Raw genomic sequence first — 27,391 nt, 5'->3', positions numbered from 1 at the left:
TAGTGGGTGTCAATGGCAAGGACCTTGTCTAACAATTTCATGGTGGACCAATTAAAAACATCCTTCTTGATCTTTGTACAAGCTTAAAGAATTTTATTTTGGTACAAACTGCAAGACAGGAGAGGCAGCTTCTGCTGTAGTGAGGCTTGGTGTGCAGCAAAGAAGATGCTTGCTTTTCAACATTTAAGGTCTGGCTGTCACATCATTAAATATACAGCAGTGGAATAAATGGCAGAAATAATTTATGATACCTACCGGTGCTTTAGCACTGTGAGCTCTTGGGGTGGCTTGCTTGCTGCAGGTTCTCAACTGACAGGAATCAAAAGGAACACCTGCAGTTTAATAAAGATCTGAAATTATCTTTGCTGCATGTTTTTTTCAGCAGCTGTGGCAAAGATTATTTTGCAGTGTGTATATTTGTGAGACAAACACCACTCTGTTAAGAACCAGATTTACATTTGGGGATGACAGGTAGGAAAATGACTAGCACACGCTTCCCAATTCATGTTACACAGCTTTTTAGCTGTACAGAGGCAAAAATAAGGAGGAGCTGTGGTATTTGCCATACTTTTCTCTGAACCTACCAAGGAGACTCATACTTTTTTTCAGAGTAGTGCTTCTAATATTCCCTTCTTTCAAGATCTTCATTAGCAGATAGTTTTACACAAGGGCTTGGATGCACACCTTACTTTAATGACTTACTGTTGTCATGCCTGAGTGATTAGCACTGACCATATCATGCTTGAGTTATTGTAAATGGAGTTTAAATCTTTATTCACCGAAGGCTTAAACTAACCTGTTTTACATCTCCGTTGAGTAAGAACATTTGCAGCTCAGCCCATGCTCAGTGTTTCATTAAGCTGAGATTTCTTTGTCATGAGATCAAGTTCATTTGGCAAATAAAGCAGAAAAAAAAAAAGTTATGTGCTTTATTTGAGGAAACAGAAAAAATAATCCTACTCAGAAGCTGACATTCATGTGTTTTAAGTCAAATACACAGAGACGATGGCTTTTCATGGTTTGTATGGTAGGCATTTGTATGTTAGTTTATCTAGTGAAAACTGGGATGTTAGTATTTTTTTAAAAATGGAAACAAAATGCTCTGTAAAGCTATTTGCTGTTACAGAATAACACTTTTTTCCTGTCTCTGCAAATATTTACTATAGTAGAGACCTACAGTTTGGGTCTCCTGCGTTGTAGTTTGGCAACAGTTCACTCTGAATGTGTGTTTATCCCCTGAAATCCTATCCTGTGCCAGAGAAGCATTTGTGGAAGTGACATAGTGTATGTGTGCTGTGTTACTCTCTAGCTTTGCTTTCAATGGACCTGTATCTTCTGTGAATGGTTTTAGCTCTTGAAGCAGAACAGGTATCTGATGAAAATGAAGGATGTTCTTGTATTTGGTTTGCATGGTAAGGTTTTGGTAGTGGGGGGGGGCTGCTGGAGTGGCTCCTGTGAGAAGATGCCAGAAGCTTCTCCCATGTCTGACAGAGCCAATGCCAGTCAGCTCCAAGATGGACCCACCTCTGGGCAAGGCCAAGCCCATCAGTGATGGTGGCAGTGCCTCTGGGATGAGACATTTAAGAAGTGGAAAAAACTGCTGCATGGCAGCAGCCAGAGAGGGGAGTGAGAATACATGAGAGGACCAACCTGCACACACCAAGGCAGTGAAGGAGGAGGGGCAGGAGGTGCTTTGGACATTGGAACAGAGATTCCCTTTCTTTGGTTCTGCTCTGATTAGCCTTTGAATTCTTCAGATTGTAGAAGTGAGCAGCTATTTCCAAAATGAAGCTGACTGTAACTGCAGAATATCACTTTCTGAAGTTGTTGTCACTCTGGGAAAGCTTTTACAGTACTTTCAATTTGCTCCTTTTCATGATGATGTAAATGAACTAAGAGCACGCCCTCAGTTGTACATCAAAGTGCCTGCTTTTCAAAATCCTCAGTGTAATGGGGCTGACCAGTGCTGTGCTAATAGAACATTTCAGTTTGTAAGGAGCTCTTATAGTCTTATAAATATTTTAGATCCCTTAACACTTCTAATGTAGCAAATCAGGAGGTTGTCTGATCCAGCTTTAATATAATTCATTATTGACCTCAGAGGTACTGTTATGCATTAGAGGAGAGAACAGGCTTGTGGGAACTTTGCTTCAGAACAATAGTGCTCTTGAAAAAAAATAGCAGCATGTTTTCTCTGCTTCTGATTCTTCATTGGTAAAATGGAACTTAAGTTCATTCTGTTTGCATAACACTAGTCCCACAGAGGATAAGAAATAGTCAGATTTCTGGGTATGATATGCGTATTTAAAATAAAAAATATTATCAGCAGTAAAAAAGATGTAACTGGCAGCTATTCCAGGAAAACAAAAAAAAAAAAAAGAAAATCTTTGAGATTGTGCTTGAGAAGAACAAACAAACAAACAAAAGCAAATATTAGTACTTTCTTGATTTACTTGGAAAAATAAATACAGAAGAACAAAGTGTTGTTTCCCTCACATTCCAAAATGCAGGGCAGTTAGTTTCGTGTAACATATTGGCTTTATTGCCATAAATCAGTACAACTGAGAGCAAGATTCATTGGTTGTATATTTTAGTGCCTGTCTCTGCATCTAATGTTGGCATTTTGTTAACCAAGTGTTTTAGAGACTTCTGGGAGGAGCACATCTCTTTCAAAGCTATTCTGGATTCCTTGCCCTTTACTTTACAACATATTTTTCCTTATTTTTTTTAGTATCTAGGGTATTTTCTAGTGGTTTTACTCAAGTAGCTATTAAACTGAAAATGTTTTCTAAAAGCAGAGCCCTTTCTCTGTGTAGATGTGAATCACCTTCCATATCTACAGCTAACATCATTCCTCAAGGCAAGAGGATGTCTTAGGTGGAAGCCCCAGTAGAAACTGTGGGGACTAGCTTTGAGCAGAGATCAGAGTAGATTACCTTCTGTAAGTTATCCCTAAAATTGGTTGGTTGAGAGAAACATGTACTGCATTTCTCTTAAGAACTGTTTCCTGTGACTGGAAAACAGAGCAGTAAATGAGTTGATAAGAGGTAGTTCAATTACTGCTTGTGCTCCTTGAAGGCTTGGAACTACCCTGTTACTTTTCAGGTTGTCCTCTGTTTTACCATACTACAAGGCTGTTGCTTCCGAGGGGGTCATCTCAAAAACATCTTCACCCTCATTTTGTGTTTATCATGGCTTTTACTGGAACAAAATAATCATCTTCCAGAGAAGTTTCTCTGGGAGCGTTTTTGGTTCACTCATTTGTGTGTCTTATTTTCTCAGGGTTCATTAGCCCTTACTTGAGTCACATTCCTATTGACTAGGAAAGGAATCAGAAGTGAGAGAACTTTTCAAAACCTTAGTGTCCTGATGCTTTATACATTTTCTTAAACACAACAGGTCTTCTCGTGGGGACGTTAGATGCGGTGCTGGATTCCACATCGAAAGTCGCCCCGTTTCGCATCCTGCATCAGACACCAGACTCTCAAGTCTACTGGTCCATTGCATGTGGTACGTACTGTGATTGAGTAGCTAACTGAGTTTGTCAAGACAAAAATGAGGGTACAAAGTACAGGATCCATTTTTGGGTTAATCCTTTCACATCATTAGTCATTCCTGTGACCTCTAAGTGGTTTTAAATTATTGGCAAACCTGGGACTGACAGTGATGTGTGGTTCCAGGTTTTTAAAATGTAAGCATGGACTCTTCATATTACAATTTCCAATTGCTTGCTTTCTGCAGCCCACCAGGTACTAAAGCCTTGGTACTCTCTTAGAATAGCAGAGGCACAATCCTTTCTTCTGTAAGCTGCAAGTGTAACTTGGCACAGTTCAGGATGCTAGGGATAAGTTGACCCTTGAAAGTGCTAAGTATGCTGTAGACAGGAGCTCCTTATCTGATTCTTTTTTGGTTTTCTGTTTTAGTAATTTATCTTTGCTTGTTAAAATGAGCCAGGTTCCCAGTCATGGTCAGAGCTGAATTATTCCTCATATCTTGCTCTTCCTTCAGTTTTGTTTTTATCAGTACAGAATGGAAGAGTGGAGTATGTGATTTTTTTCTAAAACATGCATGGGTTTATTTTGTTGTGGTGGTTTTTGTGTTTTGTGGGTTTTTTTTGGTTGCTTGGTTGGTTTGTTTTTTCTTTTTTAATTTTAAGTTTTGCAGCTTCTCTTGACAATAGAGTCTTAATTCCTTTCTAGAGGCTGCACAACTACTGGGTGTTCAAAGAGACCTCCATTCCAGAAGTTGAGAATTTTCTTCTATCTTTACATGCATAATTGTTTTTTCTTCTGAGGCAAAGTCTTGTGTTTCTATTGAAATTAATTAATATTGTCATGGGGTCTAATGCTAAAAAGTCACTGTTCTGAAAATAATCTATTTTTTAGGCTTACTGTAAACTCTGAAAACACCTATAATTACAGTGAAAAGGAACCATGTATTTTAGTGTATTATTCCATGCTCTAATTTTTTTTTTTAGTTAGTAACATTCTTTAAAGAAACAGGACTCCATCTAGACTTCTCCAGGCTCTAGGCCTCCCTTTTAGCTGCTGTGGCAAAAGATGAGCTTTGCAGGAGATCTACTATTCTGAATGAATGTTAAGCACAAGTAATTCCACTAGTAAGTGCTATGCTGTTGTTACATTAAATTTTGCTGTTAATTGCTTTAAATGAAAATGTGTGCTTCTTGCTGGCTTTTTCTATACTGTTAGCTACTTTCAAAATACAGATTTGTTCTTTCAGATGTTTAGTTAATAGTTTACACATTTCATGTTGTGATGCTAATCTGCTCCTGTTCACATTCTGCAAGGACTTCTTTGAAGGGCAGTAGTTTAATAACAGTTTAATGTAATTCATTACATGTCACTTTAAAAGGTTGATAGAATTTGAACAGTTTGTGAATTGGCAGTAAATAAAATTTTAGAACTGCTTCTGAAGAAGTCAGGGTTGATGGTGACAGGCTATCAAAAAGGCACTTTGATAAATAACATGGGAAATGTACTCTGGGGAATTCTAATGCTATCAGGTCAGTCCTTGAGAAAATGCAAAGGGTAATCTCCACCTTAGGACTGAATTTATGTCAATTATGCCCTACCTAAGTATACTTTACAAGAAAAGGCTACATAATGTGTATTTTGTGTTAGAAAACAGGTTGTTCCTTCTCTGAAGCAAAGGAGAGACTACATTTTGTTCCTGCTATTGCATACTAAGGATCTTAGAGAGTGCTCTAAATAATTTAAATTCTTACTAAAAAGTTCTGTCCTTATTGTGTCACGTCTGTGCCTGATTCACCCTGTGACTCAAATAATTGGTCTACGTGTTTAGTCTGAGAAAAATAATTAGTGTGTGATTTAATTGCTATGTTAATTACTCTTCATATAATTTTTTAAAGTGTTGTTGCAAATCCACCCTGTGTAGTGCATTCTAACTAACTAACTGTATTTAGAACAATTTCTATTCATTCCCAAGGCAAATTTAACTAATTCTGTGGAGTCCATTGGAAGTTGTTTAATTAGTCTTTACAAAGTAAATTGGAAAAAAGAGATAGTTAAAGGTGTGTTCTTGCTTAGGGGTATTCATAGTATGTGATTACACTGACTGATTTTATTTGTGAGCGTTCCCGTGAAGGATGAAACTGGCAGTTAATTTCAATTCTAGAATCCCTTTTTTCAAACCTATGTAAATTCTTTCCTCTCCCTGCCTCCCACCATCTGATGGGGAACCACCTGTCTTTAAATAACTGACTCGGTATTGAACTTGCTGAACCTCTGTTGTTGTTTTCACTAGTATCATCTCTGCTTATTAACCATTACCACTTGCATAATTTGTAATTGAGTATGTGAAAAGAATAAGATGAATGATGAGCATTTTGAAGTTGGCCTACCACATTGCTCTATTTATAAAAATAACTAGTGGGTCAGGGTGTTCCTATGTATTTTCAGTAAACCAGTAATCTAAATGTTTTTCTGGAAAGTTCAGGTTTTTCTGTGCTACAAAGTTGCACTGACATTCAGCAGATAGCAGGTGATAGCTCTCTGAAATCTAGATTAAAAAACAGTGTAAAGTAAATAAGGTAACAAGGTTGGGTTCTCTCTAAGGTGTTTGAAAATGCAGTATTTGTATTTTTAAAACATTTAATTTTATCTTGGCTCTATGCTTTCTGCATTCCTTGTGGTTATTGATAAAGTTGATAATGTTGAACAGTTTTTTTTAAATTACTTCTCCTCTTGCACATATGTAACATAAGGAAATAAAACAGTCCTTATTCCTGTGTGTTTGAGTCCCAGGAAGTCCAGAAGGAAGAAAAAAAATAATTCTCCTGGTGCCAAATGTTGTTTCAAGGATTGTTTGACTTGTATGAATCCGTCAGCCTTTTTCTTGCATCAGGAGTTAGTTCTGGAATGTGTTTTCCATTTGGGATGCAGGTGTGCTTCTGTCCTCTTGTAGAAGCCTGCAACTGCATGGGCATAATGTGGTGGTTGGAACTGCAGCATAAGCAGAATTTAAGTGGAGGTAGGATGGCTTGGGTGCCTGAATGGTGGCTGTCTAAGCTTTAGCCTGGTTGGAAATACAGTTAAAATGTGACTTGATAGAGAACAAGATAAAACCGTGACCTACAGTGAGCACAAGTAGGTAGGATTGATGGTTTGATGTAAGCAGCATTAATGGTTGTTTCAAGTATCCAAAGAGAAACCTGTGCTACCTTCCTGGTCATGGAGATGTGTGTTCTACATCCTTACATGTTTTGCACAGCAGGTCCAAGTCTTGGATTTATTTTCTGGAAACTGTTGTGGGTCAGTGATCAAAGCTGAGGATATCAAAGCCCTGATTTAAATTTCTTCATAGTGTCATGAATTTGATCTCACATTTCCCACCTTCTGGACTATTAGACTGGGAGTGTCCTGGCAATGCTCTGCCACCCGTGTTGGGGAGGTGCTGCTGAGCTGAAGGAGCTGTCAGTGCAAGACAGGCTTCAGCACTGAGCCACACAATGTTGACAAAGCTGAGATGCTTCTGGATGTAAAGGCTAGAAATACAGTTGCATAATGGGCTTGAAGGATAAAAACACAGCTGTGCATTTGTTTTTATGTACACCAAATACATTTTTAGTCTACACAAGAGTTGGACAATAAATTTGAGACTTATGTATATAAATTACTCAGTGAACCAGGAATTTGCTAAGTATTCTCTTGATTAATATTTTTAGTATGAAATGATCATAATCTGTTCTTATTTTAAGTAATAGTAACTTTCTCTTTCAATCAGGATCCAGCAGAGAAGAAATAACAGAACACTGGAACTGGTTAGAACACAATGTTATGAACACATTGTCAGTATTTGATTCAAATGAAGATATTACAAGCTTTGTCCAGGGAAAGATAAGAGTGAGTAACTGGCAAATGACATAATTGGGAAAGGCTAAATATTTTTTTCCTCTAAACATACACAAATAATATGTCCCTTTGAGAATATCAAAGGACAGCACCATAAAGCCACATATTTCTGATTGAGTAGTTGGTGGCTGTTAACTTCAACACACTCTATTGTTCCTGTTTATCTGCCCCACATTTAGGTAAGGTTGTTTGACATAAACTTTTACTGGTAAATGATGCACCAGATGCCTTTACATAGTGGCCTAAAACTGTTGATAAATTATTTCACATTAATAATGCCTGGAAAGCATATGTCATATTTTTGTGAAGGTGCAACAGTTCACTTTCTTCTGCTAAATATTTAGCCCAGGAATGTTTGTGATTATATGAGGAAAATATATCCATTTCAGAAGAGGAGACATTGGAATGTGTGTCTTGTATAAGTTGTGTGGGATACTTGGTGGATGACTCTGAAATTGCACATTTGATGTGTGAGCTGTTTTTTGATCCTCCTTCCTGTTCTAAAACTTGCTATCCTATCAGTAGACTACTGTGCTCTGGGTATGCAGATGCATATATATGTTGCCTGCCCATATGGATGCATATGTAAAATACCTTGTTCTTTTGTTTTAGGGTTTAATTGCTGAAGAAGGAAAAAGTTCTTTTGTAAAAGAAGAAGATCCCGAGAAGTTTCGTGAAGGTCTTATGAAGTTTGAAAAATGTTTTGGGTTACCAGAGCAGGAGAAGTTGGTTACCTATTACTCATGCAGTTACTGGAAGGGCAGAGTGCCCTGTCAAGGATGGCTTTATCTCAGTACCAACTTCCTTAGCTTTTACTCATTTTTGCTGGGAGCAGAAAGTAAGTAACCCTTGACACTAAACCCAGTCCCTTCACATTTTACTGTTTATCTTTCAGATTTGGAAGAATTCATCCTGTGTCCTATTGGACCTGTTTTACCACACAAGCAGATGTCAACACAGAATACAGAAAACTGCAAACTGCATTTCCATTTTATGGAAATTAATACATTTGTATCAATGTCCATTAGTTTTCTTCCTCCCTGATAAGCTTTTGGAGAGAAGGCAGACCTGCTGTAGTTGACTACCTACAAGTTGTCTGGAATCTTTAGTTCACGCTGCATAATAATTCAGTCTTTGAGGATGACAGCTTTTTCTTCACACACAGAGAGTTGATTTTTCATGTGGATCCACTACATGCTGGTGATAATTGCATGTGTCTTTTTTTTTTTTTTCCCCTGTGTAACATTAGTTTGAAATGTCCAACAGATGTCTCAGGTAGTGTGAGCTGTAACTATTTGTGTGAAAACTAGAAAGCATAAAGGAGGATCCTTTCTAAGGAAATTATAATTTATGTTGGGAAAAGCTAATGGGCACAGTTCCTCTAAATGCCAAAAAATGGTTGATTTATTTGAGAAGCCCTATAGGTAAACCTTTAAAGTGAGGCAGCTGATATGATGATGTTTGTTTGCAATTTGCAGTTGCAATTGAAAGCACAGAAAGGTGATGTAAGCTTGTATGTTCATACATGGTGTGTCTTTAATGTTTTTCTTTCTATAAAATTCTTTCTACAGGACTTATTCTCAAGGAATTGTGTAGAGAGTGGGTTTTGTGCTTGTGAGTTTGTAGACTTCCCAAGTGTTTGATAATTTAACTGTATTGCTTAATTATATTTTATTAGTTCTGTTGACTGCTGCCTTTTTTTAAAGAAAAAGCTAACTAGAGGTTACTCACATCTGCTTGTATTTTCAGTCAAACTTATTATCTCTTGGGATGAAATATCAAAACTTGAGAAGACTTCCAATGTGATTCTGACAGAGAGCATTCATGTGTGCTCCCGTGGGGAAGATCACTATTTTTCCATGTTTTTGCACATTAGTGAAACATTTCTTCTCATGGAGCAGCTGGCAAACTATGCTGTTAGGAGACTTTTTGACAAGGAGACATTTGAAAATGACCTAGTCCTTCATGATCCCCTGCAGATCACCAAGAGGTAATATATTTACTTAGAGTCTACCTGTTCTGGACCCAGTACTTTTTTAGGCAAACAGGAAGAGATTCTTTATCTAAAGGAGCTATGTAAATGTCAGCAAAGCTGGTGTTCTCTTAAACAAGTGTCTCATTAAAATTTGGGATCAAAGCAATGTGAGGCATTGTAATTTATTGTTACTTTGCAGTACGAAGGCACGAAGTGATAAAACCTTCAACTATAAGGTTTATGGTAATTTGGATTTTTAAAATGTATTCTAGCAGCATTTACAATTAGAAGATTAAGAGTAAAGCTGCAGTGTCTCCAAGGATACCTGAGGAGGAAGGATAAGGTGGAGAATAAATAATTTCATAAACATTTGTAAATAATAACTGCGTGGCTTTTCTGCCTCTGGAGATGGGTGATAAAATCAATGAGTTGCAGATGGGTGCATGGCTTTCCTGAGTTACAACAGTATTTTAGGCAGTGGGAAAGATGTGTATGTAAGTAACCTGAAGGTTAGGGTCCTCTCTCCTCAAGGAAGACGTGTGATTATTCCTTCTAGTAATTCCGTGGTTTCTCTTCAGTTCTGGTTTCTGTTGAAGCAAATGCTGCCTTTTCCTCAGAGAGCTGTCCAAATGCTCTGTGGTCCACAGCTACTTATTGTGAAAAGTAATCAGGAAAAGCAAGTCTTTTGTTAGGTAATTTAAATTCACATAAAGAGACGAAGTCTTTGCTGAAAAATGTTACCTATCTGCAAATCAGAAATTAAGCTAAAGCATTTTTCTAATATTTGTTTCTACTTAAAGCTCCATGCACCTATGATTTAAGAAAAGAATATATAAAAAATTTAGTTTAATGGTACACTGATAATAAAACTTGTTTTAGGTTTTATTTCCCAGGTAATTGATCCTTCAGTTTGGTAGCAATGCTGGAGAGGGATGTTGCTCTACAACCCAAACTTGTTTCTGGCTGCAGTTACCTGTGATGAGTTAGCCCATGGCACATGTTTGCAACATGTGCTATATTTGTAGATAATTAACACTGTGTCAAGCCCAAACTTGTTTTAGGTGTATATGGTGGGTGTGGGAAACAGAGCAGATCAGGCTGTTTGTATGTTTTTCTGCTCTACCTGTAGGCTGTGATTCAGCAAAGAGATTTACTGTGTAAGAACGTGCTTGAATCGATTCCTGTTTGATGAAGTATTTAGGTACTGTGTATAGACAGGTGGAGTCCTGCCCTCCTTGCTACTTCAAGCAGAATATTGAACTTTCCAGATGAACCCTATGGACTATGGGACAACATGATGTTTTACTGTCTTTTCCCAAAGTATTTTTGAACTTTGCATTTGTAAAGACATGTTAAACTTATTTATTTTTTTCTCTCTTCTACCCTGTGTTTTGTTTTGGTTTTACTCTAGAGGCCTGGAGAGCCGAGCCCACAGTGAGCAGTTCAGTTCATTCTTCAGGCTGCCCAAAGAAGAGACCCTGAAGGAAGTTCATGAGTGCTTCTTGTGGGTTCCTTTCAGTCATTACAACACCCATGGGAAAATGTGCATTTCAGAAAACTACATTTGCTTTGCTAGCCAGGATGGCAGCCTGTGCAGTGTCATCATTCCAATAAGAGAGGTAATGCAAGCTCAAGGCAGAGCCAGTTGTACCAGAAATTTTGCACTTGTGTAGTTTAATGCCAGTTTAGCAGATTTTCATCAGAATCTACTTACTTTACCTAATGTCATACACTTCCCTCTACGTTGGATACTGCATATAGGAGTTCTATCTGTAGGTTTATAGAACTGCTTTCCTGCTTCAGCTTTATTCCCTGTATTCTCTTTCCCTTTTCTGTTTACTCGGGTTTCTGTAGCTGGGTACAGAATCCACGTTTTTTAATACTTTTTTGTTTAAATGAAAAAAACTTGTGCTTAATTATTTAAGTTAATGAGAATTCTCAAGGTAAAAAGTAAAGAATTGGAGAGGGTAGAGGATCTTGAAGGTAACTGCCCTGCTGTGCTTGTTTCTTAGCTCAGTAGTTCAGTTCTTTTTGCAGCAGTTGATCACTTCTCTCTGTTCAGAAGTCTGTGGGAAATCCATTGACAGTCGACAGTGAACAAGTGTCAATGCCATCACAGCTGATAGTCTCAACAGACTGAAAAAGGACCGTATTGCAAAGGACACAGCATTCATATTTCTGTAGAGTACTACAGCTGGACTGTGGAATAACTTCCGGAAAAAAAACAACCCTTTTCCATCCCCTTCTTGACTATATGTGTTCTGGGACATTGACACATTTCAGTCTTCCAGTGTTAAAAGCCTTTCATCAGCACCCAGACATAGATTACAACAGCCTAAAAATTAACCAGGTTCTGTAATTGCTCTACATACTTGATGTACAAACTCCCTGACACAAGATATGGGGGTGAGTGAGCTAATTTCAGCAACACTCTTGGTGTTCCCTGCTCAAATAAAGCAATTTATTCGATGTCCATAAATAGTCCTGCAAACAATAGACACTTCCATAACCTGTGAAAAACAAGAAGAGGCTGTACTAAAGGAGCTGACTCTAAATTTATTCTTGTGGATTGTCAGACCCTCACTGTTTGCTCTACAGTGCTGCAGAGTCACTATTTCAGTGGCCTTTTGTTCTTTACCTGTAACAAGTAAAGGCATCATCAATGGCAATCAGTCTTGCTATTCATGATTGTCTCACTTCTACTTCAATTATTAAAGTGTATTAACTTCTCTAATCTGTAACTGTTCCGTGATGGTAATTAAAATAATCTCCAGCTTTCATGTGTTATGACAGTTGTCTTTGAGAGGGTATTCTCTGTGGAAATTTATTCTTGTGAAACTTGTTCCGATTACTCACAAAAGCCATATTTTGTCTGCTTTTGGATGGTAGGAAAAAGAATAACAGCTTCAGCAGGGAGAAGGAGGCAAAATTTTCGAATAAGCTCAGCACTCACAGCTGGGAAAACATTTTAAAGATTTTTTTGGTACTCTGTCGAAAAATCTATCACACAGTATTTATTACTTTGTGCTAAAATAGCTCCAGACCACTGAGCTTTAAAGTGATGAGTTTGTCACTCATGTTACTGATTTTGCTTGTGTGACGCTTCACACTGCTGTTTCATGTACACCTGTATTTTTGACAGGTTTTTCTCTTTTAGAAGGAAGCTGGTAAAATGTCTTGCCTTATTTATGTCTCCTTGCTTCTGTAGGTCACAGGGGTGGAGAAGGCAGATCCAGCCAACAGAGGAGTCAGCATTAGTACCAGAGGAAAAACAGCTTTTCGTTTTACAGAGGTCCGAGATTTCGAACAGCTTGTGGCAAAGCTCAGAATGAAATGCAATGCAACTTCAAGTCCACAACACATCCTAAATACAGAGGTAACTGCTCTGCTAATTCTCATTTCTTAGTATTGGTTCCTAGGAGTCAAGTTATGTAGTCTTAGTAAGAGTTTACGTATTGTTGTCAGTGTTTTGCTGTGTAATGCAATACATTTATATTTAAGCCTGAATGTAGACACAAGATGGGTAACAATCTCTGCTGTAACTCTAGATTTCAAGTCATCTAAATATTTTTTTATAAAAAGCAAAATTGTTTCTGGTATCAGTGCTGCTTCTTGAAGGATTGTTTGGCATTTATAACTACCACTGTTAATTTTTTTTCAAGGTTACAGCTAGTTCGACCTCTGACAGTCCAAAGGATGTTGATGCTGGTCCGTCAAAGATGGGTCAGAGAGATAACAGCAAAACTGTCATTACAGAAGCCCTGATGACTGTCTACCATCCTCAGGATGCTGAGAATCTAGACTCTAAAATGGTAAGGGATAGGATGGCCAACAGTTTTTGGAATCTAATTGGAAAAGACTGAAGTATATTCAAACTGTATTCCAGCAAGGCTGCTGATTTCCTCTGGGGCTTTGCCAGTCTTCTTTCATCTGCATTTTCTGTATTTGGAATCCACAGGGTGCTTCTTCAGGGCTCTAGTCAATTTTCTGCTCATCTTGTTTAATAATGATATGCCTTATCTTCATGGAACTAATTCCTCCTGCTCTTCCACCCCTCAGGGAAGAGTTGGCTGTTTGTGTTATGATAGTGAACATGTTTCATATCTATCTGAATTGTCAAGGTACGAAGTCACTACATACTCTTTGGGAGCAAGGAGAATGTTATCAATAAATTGACTTAATTTTTTACTAGCTTCATTCTTTTGTATTTCTTTCTGACAAAGTTATGCTCTGGATAATGTTTCTTTAATTGTTTTTGCAGTAGGATTTCTTGCTTCCCCATTGTGTGGGCAAGAAGACAGAAAATTTTTATTTTAAAATTAAGTCATTCAGCAGAACTGAGTACATTAAGATGTGGAATATTTGATGTTAGAAATATCAGCAAATAAACACCCTTTGGGCAGGAGAAAAGGGAATCCACGTTTTTGTGTTTTGCTTTTTATAGTGCATTGAACAGTATTTTTTATTTTGGCAGCTTCAGTTGCTTTAATCATGTTAAATCTTAGTGCTGCATGCACAGAAAATGTAGTGGCAGTGTCCATCCTGTCTCAGCCCTGGAGCCTAGCAGGCTTTACTTACATGTCTTGTCTTACTGAAGTTCAGATACATACACTGTTATCTTCTATGTCAATAGAATTGGTAGTTTGTAAAAGTGTTCTATCTGGGTGATAAATATTTGTTTAAATGTAAAACCTATATGGGCATAAGTGTTTTCTGGCATTAGTTCCCCTCCCTAATTCAACTAGATTTCATTCTCCTGCATATTGTCCTGCTTGTTTCTCTCCTCGTGCTGTTTGGAGCTCATGTAAATAAATTGAGAAAAGACTGAGAACCTGTGGGAGAACAATGCCACTGATGTCATGCCATCCCTCTGTGCTTCCCACCATTTTTAGCCCTTCTGTTCCAAATCTGTCAACTAATATAATGCAAAAAAAGCATGATGAATCAAAAAAAGGAAGCAACCTGTTTTGCCTGTTGAGTTTCTGTGGGATATTATTTCATCTGTAACAGAGTTAGTACATTTGTATTAGCAGAGAACAGTTCATAGGCATGTTGGAATCAAAGTATGTTGATTTATCAGAATAATTAGCAAGTGTCTGTGACAGTGAGTTTACTTTGCAAATAATCACTTACTTTATTTCACTGCACCATCATGGCCAAATGTTTTTTTTCATTGTTTGTTTGTTTATTAGAGCTCTCAAATTAGCACAGAGAAACCTGCCACCACACATAAGCAAACTGAACCTTCTCTTCACCCTGTTTTTCCTGGTTGTCTTTTCTAATGTTTTCATTCAATTTTGTCAAAAAAAGATGATTTCTTCTACTTTTCCTTTACCAAAAAGGTGTTAAGCTCTTTATCACAAAGTAGCAACAAAAAAAGAGATATTTTAAAATTGGCCCAAGATCCAATAAGCAGATTTTTTGTATGTGTACATGTATAATACAGATGTGTGTATATATATATATATAATTACATGAAAATAATCTTAAAAGAGGAAGTTTTATTTTAGCTCAAATTTTTTTGCCATAGGAATTATATCAGATGTTGAAATTTCTTATCCATTATGCTGGCAATGCATTTTTGGAACTCCTTAGGGGAACTATGATGCACAGGTTAAATTCTGCTCTGATTTGCACCAGTATTTATTTCACATATCGGTACGGATGCCAATGCTGTTATTTGCAGTTTATATGAATGCAACGGATAGCAAAATCTGGTTCTCTGAAACATGGGTAAAGTCTTCTATGTTACTTAATGTTTTCTGTTTTCTGCTTTTTATAGTTGAAAGAAAAAATGAAAGAGCAGTCCTGGAACATCCTCTTTGTTGAACGTGGACATGGTGTCAGTATGTTTCGAACAAAGAAGACACGAGACCTCGTTGTGAGAGGGATCCCCGAGGCATTAAGAGGAGAGCTCTGGCTGCTCTTCTCAGGTATGGCATAGGAAATACAATGGATTGATTTTGTGAACTCTACTAGTTACTGACTGATTGTAGTCTGACAAAAAAATGCCCTTCTAGCAATTTATCCAAATCTTGTGGAAGGAAGACACTTCGAAGTGATGAACAGGTTAATTTTGTCTATTGTTTTGTTGTGCATTGATTCAAACTAAACCTGCATCTGCTTCTTTTACAGCAAGCTCAATTGGAAAATAATTATAAGAATACATGCTATTCCAGTCAGTCTCAGCAAAGTCTCTTGTTAAAAAGAAAAGCATGTCCATGGGACTGTGTTTCAGTTGTTCTGATGTAAGCTTTGTGAGAGGATAGTGTTACCAGACGCACACAAAAATGTTTTCCTGGCAGAGAAGTTGTCCCTGTTATCGACAGCTCTTTGCTATATGCTGTTACTTGCTTTAAAGAGGGAGATGTACAGGAATTGTGGAAATTTTACACAGATGAGATCTCTTGCCAAGGCTCTGAATGTGCTTTTGTGCCTTTCTTGACACCCGTCAAGACACACCTCGGTCAAAGCACTGAGCTGGAGGAAGTGGAGGCCCAGGGAATTAAGACACTGCTTTACAACACCTCTGTGCACTTGCAATTCCTGTTCACTGAAAAGCTTAGAAAAGCAGCAGCCACTGACCTGATCAGGGCTGTATGGAAAACCTGTGTCGGGTTCAGAAAATGAGCTGTAGATTTTGAGGAGCCACCCAGGGCTTTATCTGCTAGCTGTACTCACTGTGTTCCCCTGGGCAGAGCTTTCTGCTGTTCCAGAGGATCTGTTTATCCTAACAAATGCATCTTATTTGGCTTACTGTGTGGTAGTTCCTTTTGAGAACATGGATTTATCTTTGCTACTGTTCTTGGAGCATTTACACAGGCATCTCTGCTTCTGTTACCAGACTGATACCTCTGTCTTGGAAAGTGTTGACATAAGAGTTACGGAATTAACTGGGGTAGATATCAGACCTGTGCCTGGTTTCTCTAATCTGTTCCCAGGTCCACAAATGGAAAGGTATTTTGTTTGTCAGAAAACTCAGACAAAACTGTAGGTGAAAGGAAGTAGATCAAAGCCAACTTTACCGCAAAATTACTTAGATTTCCTCAAAGCCTTATTTAACTTCACCTTTCTGTTTCACTTTCTGAATAATTCCATTAATTTCAGTAGAATTACTCTGATACATTACTGCAGGAACCTCTGGAGATTCATGAGTTATGTCAGTAGTCACCAAAATTTTTTATGCAGATTGCAGACAAATGATGTTGATACTTTACTGTTGTCCTCTGATTCTGTGCAATACCATGTATTGACAGGTGCTGTGAATGATATGGCATCCAACCCTGGTTATTACACTGAGTTGGTGGAAAAGTCCTTAGGAACATGCACTTTAGCTACTGATGAAATCGAACGAGATTTGCGTCGCTCCTTACCTGAGCATCCTGCTTTTCAAAGTGACACAGGAATTTCTGCACTCAGGAGAGTTCTTACAGCTTATGCATACAGGAATCCCCAGATTGGATATTGTCAGGTACAGCAGTTTTGAGATTCTTAGTGTTGTTTGTCTAAATACTAGCTCATGATGGCAGTTTAGTGGCAGCTCAAAATCAATCACAGAAACATGTTCTGGTTTCTTGCTCAGTGGGTCACTTTGCTTATTTTATGCCACTGTATGACGTAAGTTTTTACATTGTGCTTTAATTTGTTGGTAGAAGCTGTCACGTCCACTTCATCCATACCTTTGCATTCTTCCTAGACTTCTAGCACTTGAATATTTTTATGTAGTTTAAATACTGTGCTTTGTATTTAAGGATATAGAGATAAAAGTCTGGATGCAGCTGTAGGTTATCCTAGCACCCTAAAAATGTGGTGTAAAGTGCTTTCAGAAATACAAAATTTACCAAATGGCTACAGTTGTGCTTTCGCCATTTTTCCTCATAAATCCTTCCTTTCCTGTTTAAATGTTACAGGCAATGAATATTTTGACATCAGTACTTCTGCTGTATGCCAAAGAGGAGGAGGCATTCTGGCTCTTGGTTGCTGTGTGTGAAAGGATGCTACCCGATTATTTCAATCGTCGAATCATTGGTAACATCCATCTGTCTTTTTATCCATCTCAAATTGAATGTGAATGATCACTCATTAAGAACAAATGTAAGGAATGAGCTGATGGCTGAGCACTGGAGAGAAACTGTTGCATTGGGTTCAGTATTGTGAAGTAGGAAACAAAAGTTACAGAGAGTGTCTCAAGACTCCTCCTTAAGCAGGAGTGGGTATGATTTTCAGATATTGTAATTACTCTAGAAGTACTCAGGAAGTAGTCAGACTATTATGCTGTTATTTTCAAATAATAAATGCAAATCATACTATTTATTTGAAACTTCTTCAGCTTACATAAAGGAAAAATAGTTACTCCAGGTCCAGACTTAGTCTTTGATCTCATACTTGGTACTTGCAGGTGCATGTGCTAGAAGAAAATAGGATGTGAAGTTGCTCTCTATTTGTAGAGAGAGTGTATTTGCTGTCAGGAGCATCTCTGGAAGATGCCATGTGCCCAAAGAAGTGCTGATAGGCTTTAGAGCATGCAGCAAGGCTTTGGAGTGCATAGTTCCCAGCACAGGGAAGGAAGCCAATGGTTCCATGCAGATGGGCCTGTGTTTTCTCTGACAACGATGCTGCCTTAGGGGCTTCATCTCTGTCCAGTGCTGTGAGGACAGTATGCTTCTCTGTATTAAGATTTGGGTGGTGGTTTTGTTATCCTTTCCCTGCAGGTGCCTTGGTAGATCAGGCAGTGTTTGAGGAGCTCATCAGGGTTCACCTGCCTCAGTTGACAGACCACATGACGGACATGACTTTTTTCTCCTCGGTCTCTCTCTCCTGGTTCCTTACCCTTTTTATCAGTGTGCTGCCTATTGAAAGTGCAGTCAATGTGGTGGACTGTTTCTTCTATGATGGAATAAAGGCAGTCTTGCAGCTGGGTCTTGCAGTGCTGGAATACAACATGGAGAAGCTGCTGACTTGTAAGGATGATGCAGAAGCAGTCACTGTTCTCAACAGGTATCAGTGTAACTGTTATTCTTAAGGGTTGCATAGCAGCTGCTATGATTGCAAATAGATAAGTCACTCTGGGGCAGCTGAGAAGACATCTGGCCAAGAATTCCAAAGGCTTTAAAGGAATTAAGTGTTCATCTCAGCCACAGATTCTGAAAGGTGGTTGGAAAATGTGCCTGGATCCTCTGAAAATGCCATCCTCCATTAAAGTTCTTCTAAAACCATTGCCATTTTGTGTATTTTAAAGTAAAAGCAATGTTGTCGGGGTTTTTTTGCCTGGAATTTGTATCAGTTATAGAAGGTGGCTTTCCTTAATAATGAGGTAGTCTAGAGCACACCAAGACTGCTCCAAACAGTTCAGACATCAACTTACTGGCAACATATTCTGCAGTTCTTGTAGTTCAGGCCACTGGCTCCTCTGCTGCTAATGGCTTAAAATAGAAATAAGACACAAAAAATTCAATGGGGACAATCAGGATCAGATATTTGGTCTATTTTAGCATTTGAGGAATAAACTGACATGTGCAACATAAAGTGCATTTTAAACTGATGTATTGCAAGCAAAGCTTGCACAGCTTTTTTCACTATCTACATAAATTCTGTTGCTGCTGTGGTTGTGTATCATGGAGTATTAAAATAGTGAAATGGCCTGTGCTATAGGAATCACCAAGTTATGACTGTTAAGAACTGGTAATTAGAATTGCCTTTCAGTGATAGACTTTTAATGTTACATGTTTGAATAGGGTAAGACCTACAGGATTAATTAGGAAAATGTAATTTTTATTATAAGAGACCATGAAGCCTAGTATTTATTGTAAAGACTAGCTATGCTAGTTTAATTATTTAGCACTTTAAAAAAAACACAACAGAGCACATTCATCCAGTTTAAATATATTAGAAATCTAGAAGTGTGGTGAAATTTTAATTTTTACTTCAACTAAACAAGCTGCTGTTTCCACTTAACAACCAAGATTTTGATGATTATTGAACACTGCTTTTGAATTCTTGCTTTCAGCATTTTATCTGGCTGTAACATTTCTGTTGCACAGTTAATCCAGCCTGGTATATTTAAAAAATTATTATGGTAGTTTGTCTCTTCTCCAGAAAAGGGAAGCTATCAGTCTGTAGATATTGGTGAAGGAATTTGTCAGGCTCCATAATGGATTTCTTTGGGCTGGTTTTGTAGGTGTGATGAATAGGTGCAGATCAGGCATGGCTTAGCTTATGCCTCTGAGGGAATCAAGACTGCTGTTCACAGCTCAGGACAAGCCCCTTTCCTCTCTCCCAGTTACATAGTGCAGCCTTGCTAGATGGATTAGAGAACCAGAGGAATGCTGAGTGGAAGATACCTTGGCAAGTCTCTAGTCCAACTTCCCACTCAGAAGAGGGTTGTTGCTAGGACTAGGTCTCATCAGCTGTGTTATTGTCTAGCTGGGTCTTAAAAACTCCCAAGGACAGAAGCTCTGCTATCTTCTCTGGGTGGCCACTTCCTATGTTTATGTACCTTTGTTAATACTACACCATACTTGTGCTGCTCATGCTGATGTTCTTTGCTATTTACCATTCTCTGTTCACTTCTTCAGTAGATGATGTCGTTGTGTTGTGATAAACTGGTTCATGCTGATTTCTCGTGTCTTTGCTTTGTGCAGATTTTTTGACAGTGTCACTAACAAAGACAGCCCTTTGCCTCCAGCTGTGCAGCAGGGCTCCAACCTCAGCCATACCAAGAGTGACCATCCAAATGTGGACATCACTGATTTGATCCGGGAGTCAAATGAAGTATGTGTTCTTGTGGGTATGTTTTCACATAAAAATAGTGCAGCTGCATTCTACAAACCAGAGTAGAAAATCTGTCTAGATTGGTAGAAATTGGGCTCTGTGTTTTCTTAAGTCTCACTCACAACGTTACAGGTTATGGAATAGGTTTCTTTTTGTATTGCTTTGCTTTTTTAACTGTCTGGAATGTGCTTGCTGGCTGTCCTTAGTGGAGTTTCTTAGGTTCATCACAGGTCATATATTACTATCTCTCGTTCACTTTATTAGTATGTCAATAAAATGACAAAGGACAGAAGAAACAACCCTTGCATTCAGTAATTTGAGACTAATGACTGCATGTTGCAGATAGTGATAACACATGACATAACAACCTGTGCAGGAAGCTGTGTCCTGGAGTAGTTCATCTTGTGGATTCAATGGCTGTTTAGAGATGTGTTGAGTGTGGAAGACCAGTTATGATCTTGTAGCACTTTCTTTTAATTTGCAGGTTTGATTTCTGCAGCATCTAGCTTTACAACTGTGCACAGGGGAGGAAATAGGTCTTGCTTCTCTTTGCAGATCCTTGAACCTGAATCTCCCACAAGTTTACAGCCCTGTTCCTAGGCCCTTATCCCCATTTCTATCTCATAGTCCTTTTTGGGATGCAAATTTTTATCTTCAGTTGAAACTGAGTTTATTCAGTGCTGGTAAATGTCACAACCCCTGGTTTGAGAACTGCTGATACAAAGTGAGAGTCGATTTCCTGCTTCCCATTTTGACCAGACAGTTAATTTCAACACAATTCTGTTGTGGTGGAGAGTTTTATTTTCATATCACTGTAAAAATAAAGTAGAACAAATTTCAAAATGGGAAGATTGCTGCAATGAAGAACTGTCATTCTGCAGATAGGTCTAGTTACAAATAATGAAGAAGTGAACAGAGATGTTCTTTGTGGTACTGTTGCTTTGCGTGGGTGTTCATGAGATAAATGAGATTAAGTGAAAAGATATGGAGCTGAATTTTAAAATGATGTTCAGCTTCATGACTCAGGGAGAAATGCAAGGCTGTATCTTTGGCAGTCTAATCAGGTAAGAAGTCATGTTTATCCAGTGAAGGAAAGAACGTGAACATTTTATCACATCACACTAATTCAGCATTAGATTGTACATCTTGTTTATATTCTTACTGAGGCCATTGCACAATGTTAGTGCCCAGAAGCCAAACCAGTGAACGAGTTATGATTCAGAGATGCAATTTCTCTCTGCTTCCTCCTTGTTCCTAGTAAGGAGTAGTGGTCTTCACAGGAACACAGAAATACAGTTCTGGAAGAGAAGTCCACAGGTCATCCAGTTCAGCTCCGTGTCTGGCACACCCCCAGATGGTCCTTGAAAAATGTCTAATGTTGTTAAAACAAAAGAGAGTCTGCAAAAACTTTTGCTTATTGTGGAACTTCTCTGCCCTTGCAGAAAATATCCCAATATCCAGTGTCGTTGCTCTTGGATGCTCATAAAGTGCTATTCAGGATAGTCAGTTGCAGTTTTCTTTGCAGTTCTTTGTTGCTATTAGGCTGCTGTTCATCACTTACCCTTTCAACTGTGATCTTTCCTTTTTCTAGATTCAATGCCATCAGTTCCTCTAACTTTTCCTCAGAGCTTATGTGTTCAGACTCTTTATGACTCTGTTAGAATTTTTTCCTATCCTGTTTAAAGTGCATTGCTGAAAATGGGCATGAAACACACTGCAGAAAAACTTGTGAAAGTCCTGCCTAGTTTGGTCATTTATCACTCCTTTTTTCTTGAAGATTGTTATTAGGACCAGTTGTGCACATGGCATGTGGTGATGGTGGTCAGGCCATGTCTTCCTGGTGTCATGTGTTGCTGAAGAGTGTCAAAAACCTTACAGAAGATGTATCCTACTGCTGTTCCAGTGCTGCACACTAGACTCATAGGAAGAAATTAAATTGATTTGCCATGATCTTGGTAAAGAAAGTTGGCCTGTTTTAGTTTAACTTCTCTTTTTCTATTGAAACTGTTTAATACATAGTTCCGTGATTTCTCTGGGAATTAGTTTCTAGTTTTTGCCTGCTATCCCTCTTTTTTTTAAAGGTAAATGTACTTATTCTACTCCAATGCTCAGGCACCTTCCCTGTCCTTCAGAAATTCCAGAGGTAGGTAAGAACAGTTCAGAAATTATTTTGGCTGATTTCTAAAGTTCATTAGACTGAACGTCAAGCCCTGACAACACACCTTGGACTTTGCTTCCCTGCAGTAGTAGTCACCGTGTGATAGCAGAGTTGGATACAGAGCAGACATGTGATACAGTCCCTTCCTTTGCCTTCCCACACAGTGAACTACTCCACTTTCTTCCTTCTCCCATCATTCTTTGAAACGCGCTTTTAAAAGTTATGCTGTTTAGGGAGAATGTTCATGCTCTAATAAATTATTTTTTGCTGAGAGTTTCTGGGATCATCTTTTGTGTCCTGTATTGTATTGTACTTAGATGCAAGAAAGACAAAAATATGTGCATAGACATGTCCAGCAATAGTTGATTTCATGGAATGATGCTTTTCTTCTTAGAGATATGGTGATATTAGATACGAGGATGTTGAGAGCATGCGCTGCAGGAACAGGCTTTATGTGATCCAGACATTAGAAACTACAACCAAGCAGAATGTGGTGAGTGACTTGGAAAAGCTGAACCTTTCCCACTGTTGAAATTTGTTCCCTTTTTCTGAAAATTCTGAGAAGAGCTACGTTTTCCAGACATATAATTTTATACACTGAAATCCCTCTTGTCTGCAGGGTGTCTGTTAATGGAGGTTTGGCCTGTCACATTTTCACAGCATGACCTTCTGGTTCATTACCAGTAACACCATTTCAAACAACTTCTAAAGGCTGGCATATCTCTGACACTTTGCATTGATTGAAATAGGCTGACCTATATTCCTGTCTGCTGTTGCTAATTTGTTAATGCATTTCTCTTAGAGGCATAGAGCATTGTAAAACGTCCACAGTGCTACAGGAAGACAATAAATCACTTGCATTTTCACTCTGGGAAGCAATCCTGAGTGTCACTGAAGAGGTTATTGTACTGCATCCAGCAAGGGTTGCTTTTGTCTGTGGTGTGTGTAGGGTGTGGTAGCTGTTCAGCTGCCAATATCCTCCTCCAAGTTCAGACTCCTGAATGAAGATGGAGGTTGCAAGGTGCTCCTTTAGTTGCCTGTTTTCTTCAGTGGCTCATTTCCAGTAACTGGTGATAATACTAGTCTGTCTAACAAGCAGTGCTTCTTTCTGTAGTAAAAGTGTCTTGTAGCAACTGATACTAATTCTGTTGGTTGTACTAGGATGGTAACTGTGGTGTTTTGTTTTACAAAACATACATATTGTGAAGATGGAACCTGGTCTTGTAGCTAACTTTGTTTTAAAAAGCTGTGAACAATTTTTTATTATTTTTTTAATTTAAAAAATGAGCATTCAGCATGACTGTTGAGAGCTGAACATGCTTTTCCTATTATAAAGGAAGCTATATGTTGTGTCACTATAAATAATTTTATGTTATCTCTGGGTTTCATAGTGTAGGCTCCATCTAGGCAAGTAATGTACCTAGCTCTAAGCTCCTTTTTTTGGGGGAAGTTCTTTCTTTCAGTCTATAATCTTCTGATTGCTTTTGAAAAGAAGTTCTGTTGTTACTCCTAATTGTAACATGCCCAAACATGGAATATTCAAACAGTGTCTTTTAATGTACGGTTAAGTTTCTCATATCTTTATTTTACAGGCTTATTCCAAACAGAAAAGGCTCATTAAATAATTTTCTCTTAATTTTATTTCAGCTACGTGTTGTGTCCCAGGATGTAAAATTCAGTCTTAGTGATCTTGATGAGCTTTATGAATTATTCAAGGTAATATGTCGTTTTCCTCACTTACCAAATGTCCATCTTGATGGTTGGCTGTGTTGAGGGTGTGAAATAGTCTAACAAATGGAGGCAAAAGCTCGATTCACCAAATGCATTACATGTCTGCTTTACATCAAATTACAGAGCTAACTCCCCACACATCTTTCACCCAGAGAGACTTGTTGTTTCAGAAAACCTAACATTTTCTCTTTCGTTTGCAGAAGGAGCACTTTCTTTCCTGTTACTGGAATGTACATAGTCCTGTCTTGCAACATCATGATGCCAGTCTGCCATATCTTGAGCAGTACCGGATCGACTGCCAGCAATTCAGGGTTCTCTGGCATCTCCTGAGCCCCTGGTCACACTGTGCAAACAGAGACTCCCTTGCATTGTGGACATTCAGACTGATGGATGAGAGCTCCGACTGCCTTATCAACTTCAAACAATTTGCCTGTGTTCTTGGTAGGAGAACAACACATCTGTGGGGCACATTGATAAGGGGATATATCTTGGGAGTAGTGCTGGAGTGTATCACCTTCCAGGCACCATAGAAAGAGCCTGAGGAGACTACCCTCTTAGCTTGGGGTTGAATAGTCTGATTTTTATCACATGACATTAAATGCAAAGCCTGTTGAAATGGCAAGCCAGATGCTCAAAATATAAGCTTGTGAGTGGGATCTAGGGTATTTAGGTGAATTATAAAGGCTTTAAGTTATGGAATTGTGTTTTCATCTCCTTGTCTGTATTTCACCATGAAACAGCTAGGATGAGGCTTTATAAATTAGTTATTTTTCTGAGAAATGAATCCCCTGGAGAATAATCTCCTATTTAAGATTAAATGGAAATGTGGCTTTACCATCAAAATATCAGAAAATGAGGAAATGGTATGATCTCATTGCCTGATGTGTTTGGTTGATGATAAATGCTGCCTCATACTGGGTCACCTCATACACAGATCGTGCCAGATGACCAATGCCTTATATCTCTGGGGAACTGAAAGTTTCCTTCACTTACTACTTTGTTCCTTTCATCTTGTTTTCAAAGTGGTATTGTTCAGGAAACAAAACTTGAGGGAAAATGTTAAGACAGTTTTATATTTCTTTGGTGGTTTTGACTTTTAGTAAGTCAAAGTCAGTTTTAGTGGCTTTCCTCAGTGTAGGCAAATCCCAGACTGCTGCAGATGATACTGCCTTCCTTAAGCTTCATCTCTACTTACACTCCATTTAAGGTAGGACACGTGACACGTGTCCACTTCCAACCTCCCAGGGTTGTATTTGTTTAGGTTAAGGGGGTGTTTTCAGGTTTGGTCCAGTTGAACAGGCTGGTTTGCCTCTTTTCTCTAACAGATACCATGTATAATGGAAGTTTCACTGACAAACTCAAGCTTCTTTTTAAGTTGCATATCCCTCCAGGTAAGTGAGAGGCAGTGGCCTTTTAGCTTTGCTTCCTATTGTCACCAGTCTTGGCTACAAGCCCAGTCCAATAGCTGTGATACAGATGTATATTTCTTCCTGAGTGAAGGGAAGTCCTTCCTTTGGGAAGGACTTAATCTGCTGTAACATTTCTGTTCATAGGCACCATTTGTCCCTATAAAGCTTTTGCTTTCTATCACTGCTTTGGTAATGCTTGGGAGCCCCCAAAACCACTTTATTCATTTATTTATTGCAGCTTTTACTGAAGTAGAATCTCTAAGTCCTTCCAAAGGTGGTGATCTTTCAAAAGAAGAACTGATCCACTTCAGCCAACTCAGTGGTAAGTGCCAGAGTGTGAGGCTTTGCCTGCAGAATATTAGAAGGAATCTATTCATTACCTCTTGGTGAAAAAAGGGGAGCTCTCATCTGAAAACTAGTGAATCCAGTAAACGATATCACTGGTCATAAGAATCCTCTGTTAAGATCTTCTGTGGGTGGTTTTACATTTTGATAAAGTACTGCAGGATTTATGGTTACCTAGTCTCATGATAGAATCCAAATTAAAATGTTTACATAGAAATAGGGGAGTGTTGAAGTAATGGCCATTTCACTTTTGCATTCAAGACATAAAGGGAGGATATTTCCTACCTAAAGAAACAATTTATCCATAATTGAGGCACATCAGCAAGTGTTTAAAAATTCTTTCCTTTGGTTTTAAACCAAGTTAAGTGAAAAAAATGTTATGGGGTTTAAGTCTATGGCCTTGATAAAATACTCCATTTGGAAAGCTGCTTGGCTTTACTTATTTGGAAGCCAGATCCTTTTTAAGTGTTTAAAAACTATCTAAAAGTAACGTATATTATATGGGTACAGTTCTCACCACTTCATAGCAAAAACTTCATCGTTCTCACCAAGACATGGGCCATGAACATGGTGAAGATTATTTGCTTGGAGAAAGTGTTTGCAGTGTCATTTGTGATCTCCAGTCTCATGGTGACCTCTGTTTTTATAGAAAATACAGAAATCCTACCATGAGGTTTCTTCTTGGCCTAATCTGTGTTAAGAATGTAGGGGTCAGTGGAGGTCTTGCTCCATAAGGAGGAAGGAAATGAAGGAAATGAACCATTTGTCCTCTTTTCTTGAATAAAAAAAACCTTCTCCTTTTTCTCCTCCTAAACTCTAGTTTCCGATATTGGGGATAGCCTTGAAAGTGATTCTTCGAAGAGCAGCCCAGAAAAAGGTAAAGAATCCTAGAGACATGCTTGGTAATTGTGTGTCTTTTGGGAATTAGGGCTGGAAAAGTGTGTGGCGACAAAGCATGCTGAGTAACATCAGCTCCAGTGTAGTGCTAACATTATATTCACTTTTGTAAGTGTAGTCCTGGGGTCGGGAGGGTAACGTAAAACCTGATCCTGGGTCCTTGGCCCCACCACTCTGTGGAGAAGAAATGACATTGAGGGTGCCAGTTCTTTTGCTCATCATCCCTCATGGGAAGCTCTTAGTTCTTGTTTGTTCCTTTCTCTTTTTTTTTCTTTCTTTTTTTTCTTTTGTCCTTTTTGTCAAGTAGGGAAGGGGAGGGTTGATATTCAGGCATATCTGAAGCAATGGCAAGATGAACTTCTTAAAAAAGAGGAAAACATTAAGGATTTGCCAAGAATGAATCAGGTAAGCTGTCTGAGTCTTATTTAAGTCTGGTTTTGACTGCTGTTTATCCTTTAAGTCCTAGTGGTGGTTTTCTAAAAGATTTTTAAGTTCCCTTAAATTTCAGACCTTCACATTAATCATCAGACTGTTGTGGTTTGTTTGTTGGTTTTTTTTTAAGCTGCTGTAAGTGTAAGAGAGGGACTTTCAGACACACTTGGGTTTATCAGGGCTGGGCCACACCCATATTGTCATTAGGGCAGTTGTGGTACCAGGTGCCCAGCAGCAGCAGGTGCTGGCTTGAGATGACAGTGTGTGGTGAAACAGGACGGCT

The 27,391-nt window shown here is 38.5% G+C and overlaps 1 protein-coding gene across 6 annotated transcripts in view; it reads left to right on the top strand.

Moving 5' to 3' along the window:
• The window catches only part of TBC1D8B (TBC1 domain family member 8B), a 35,094-nt gene that overhangs the window by 3,680 nt on the left and 4,023 nt on the right, over positions 1 to 27,391 (top strand). For 2 of the 6 annotated variants that reach the window (XM_051630118.1, XM_051630123.1), the window contains exons 2-20: positions 3,400 to 3,510; positions 7,264 to 7,382; positions 8,004 to 8,229; positions 9,141 to 9,381; positions 10,778 to 10,985; positions 12,575 to 12,742; positions 13,029 to 13,178; positions 15,149 to 15,299; positions 16,623 to 16,837; positions 17,277 to 17,394; positions 18,078 to 18,363; positions 20,007 to 20,136; positions 22,689 to 22,787; positions 23,942 to 24,010; positions 24,226 to 24,466; positions 25,351 to 25,416; positions 25,673 to 25,756; positions 26,600 to 26,656; positions 26,984 to 27,081. In XM_051630118.1, the coding sequence (XP_051486078.1) occupies positions 3,400 to 3,510; positions 7,264 to 7,382; positions 8,004 to 8,229; positions 9,141 to 9,381; positions 10,778 to 10,985; positions 12,575 to 12,742; positions 13,029 to 13,178; positions 15,149 to 15,299; positions 16,623 to 16,837; positions 17,277 to 17,394; positions 18,078 to 18,363; positions 20,007 to 20,136; positions 22,689 to 22,787; positions 23,942 to 24,010; positions 24,226 to 24,466; positions 25,351 to 25,416; positions 25,673 to 25,756; positions 26,600 to 26,656; positions 26,984 to 27,081 (2,837 nt within the window). Of the gene's footprint in view, positions 1 to 3,399; positions 3,511 to 4,494; positions 4,619 to 7,263; positions 7,383 to 8,003; positions 8,230 to 9,140; positions 9,382 to 10,777; positions 10,986 to 12,574; positions 12,743 to 13,028; positions 13,179 to 15,148; positions 15,300 to 16,622; positions 16,838 to 17,276; positions 17,395 to 18,077; positions 18,364 to 20,006; positions 20,137 to 22,688; positions 22,788 to 23,941; positions 24,011 to 24,225; positions 24,467 to 25,350; positions 25,417 to 25,672; positions 25,757 to 26,599; positions 26,657 to 26,983; positions 27,082 to 27,391 lie in introns of those variants that run through there. The other 4 variants (XM_051630121.1, XM_051630120.1, XM_051630122.1 and 1 more) reach the window with 4 other exon arrangements.

Source organism: Apus apus, chromosome 12 (assembly GCF_020740795.1).
Source record: "Apus apus isolate bApuApu2 chromosome 12, bApuApu2.pri.cur, whole genome shotgun sequence".
Lineage (NCBI taxonomy): Eukaryota > Metazoa > Chordata > Aves > Apodiformes > Apodidae > Apus > Apus apus.
This window is presented reverse-complemented; position numbering and strand designations above follow the sequence as displayed.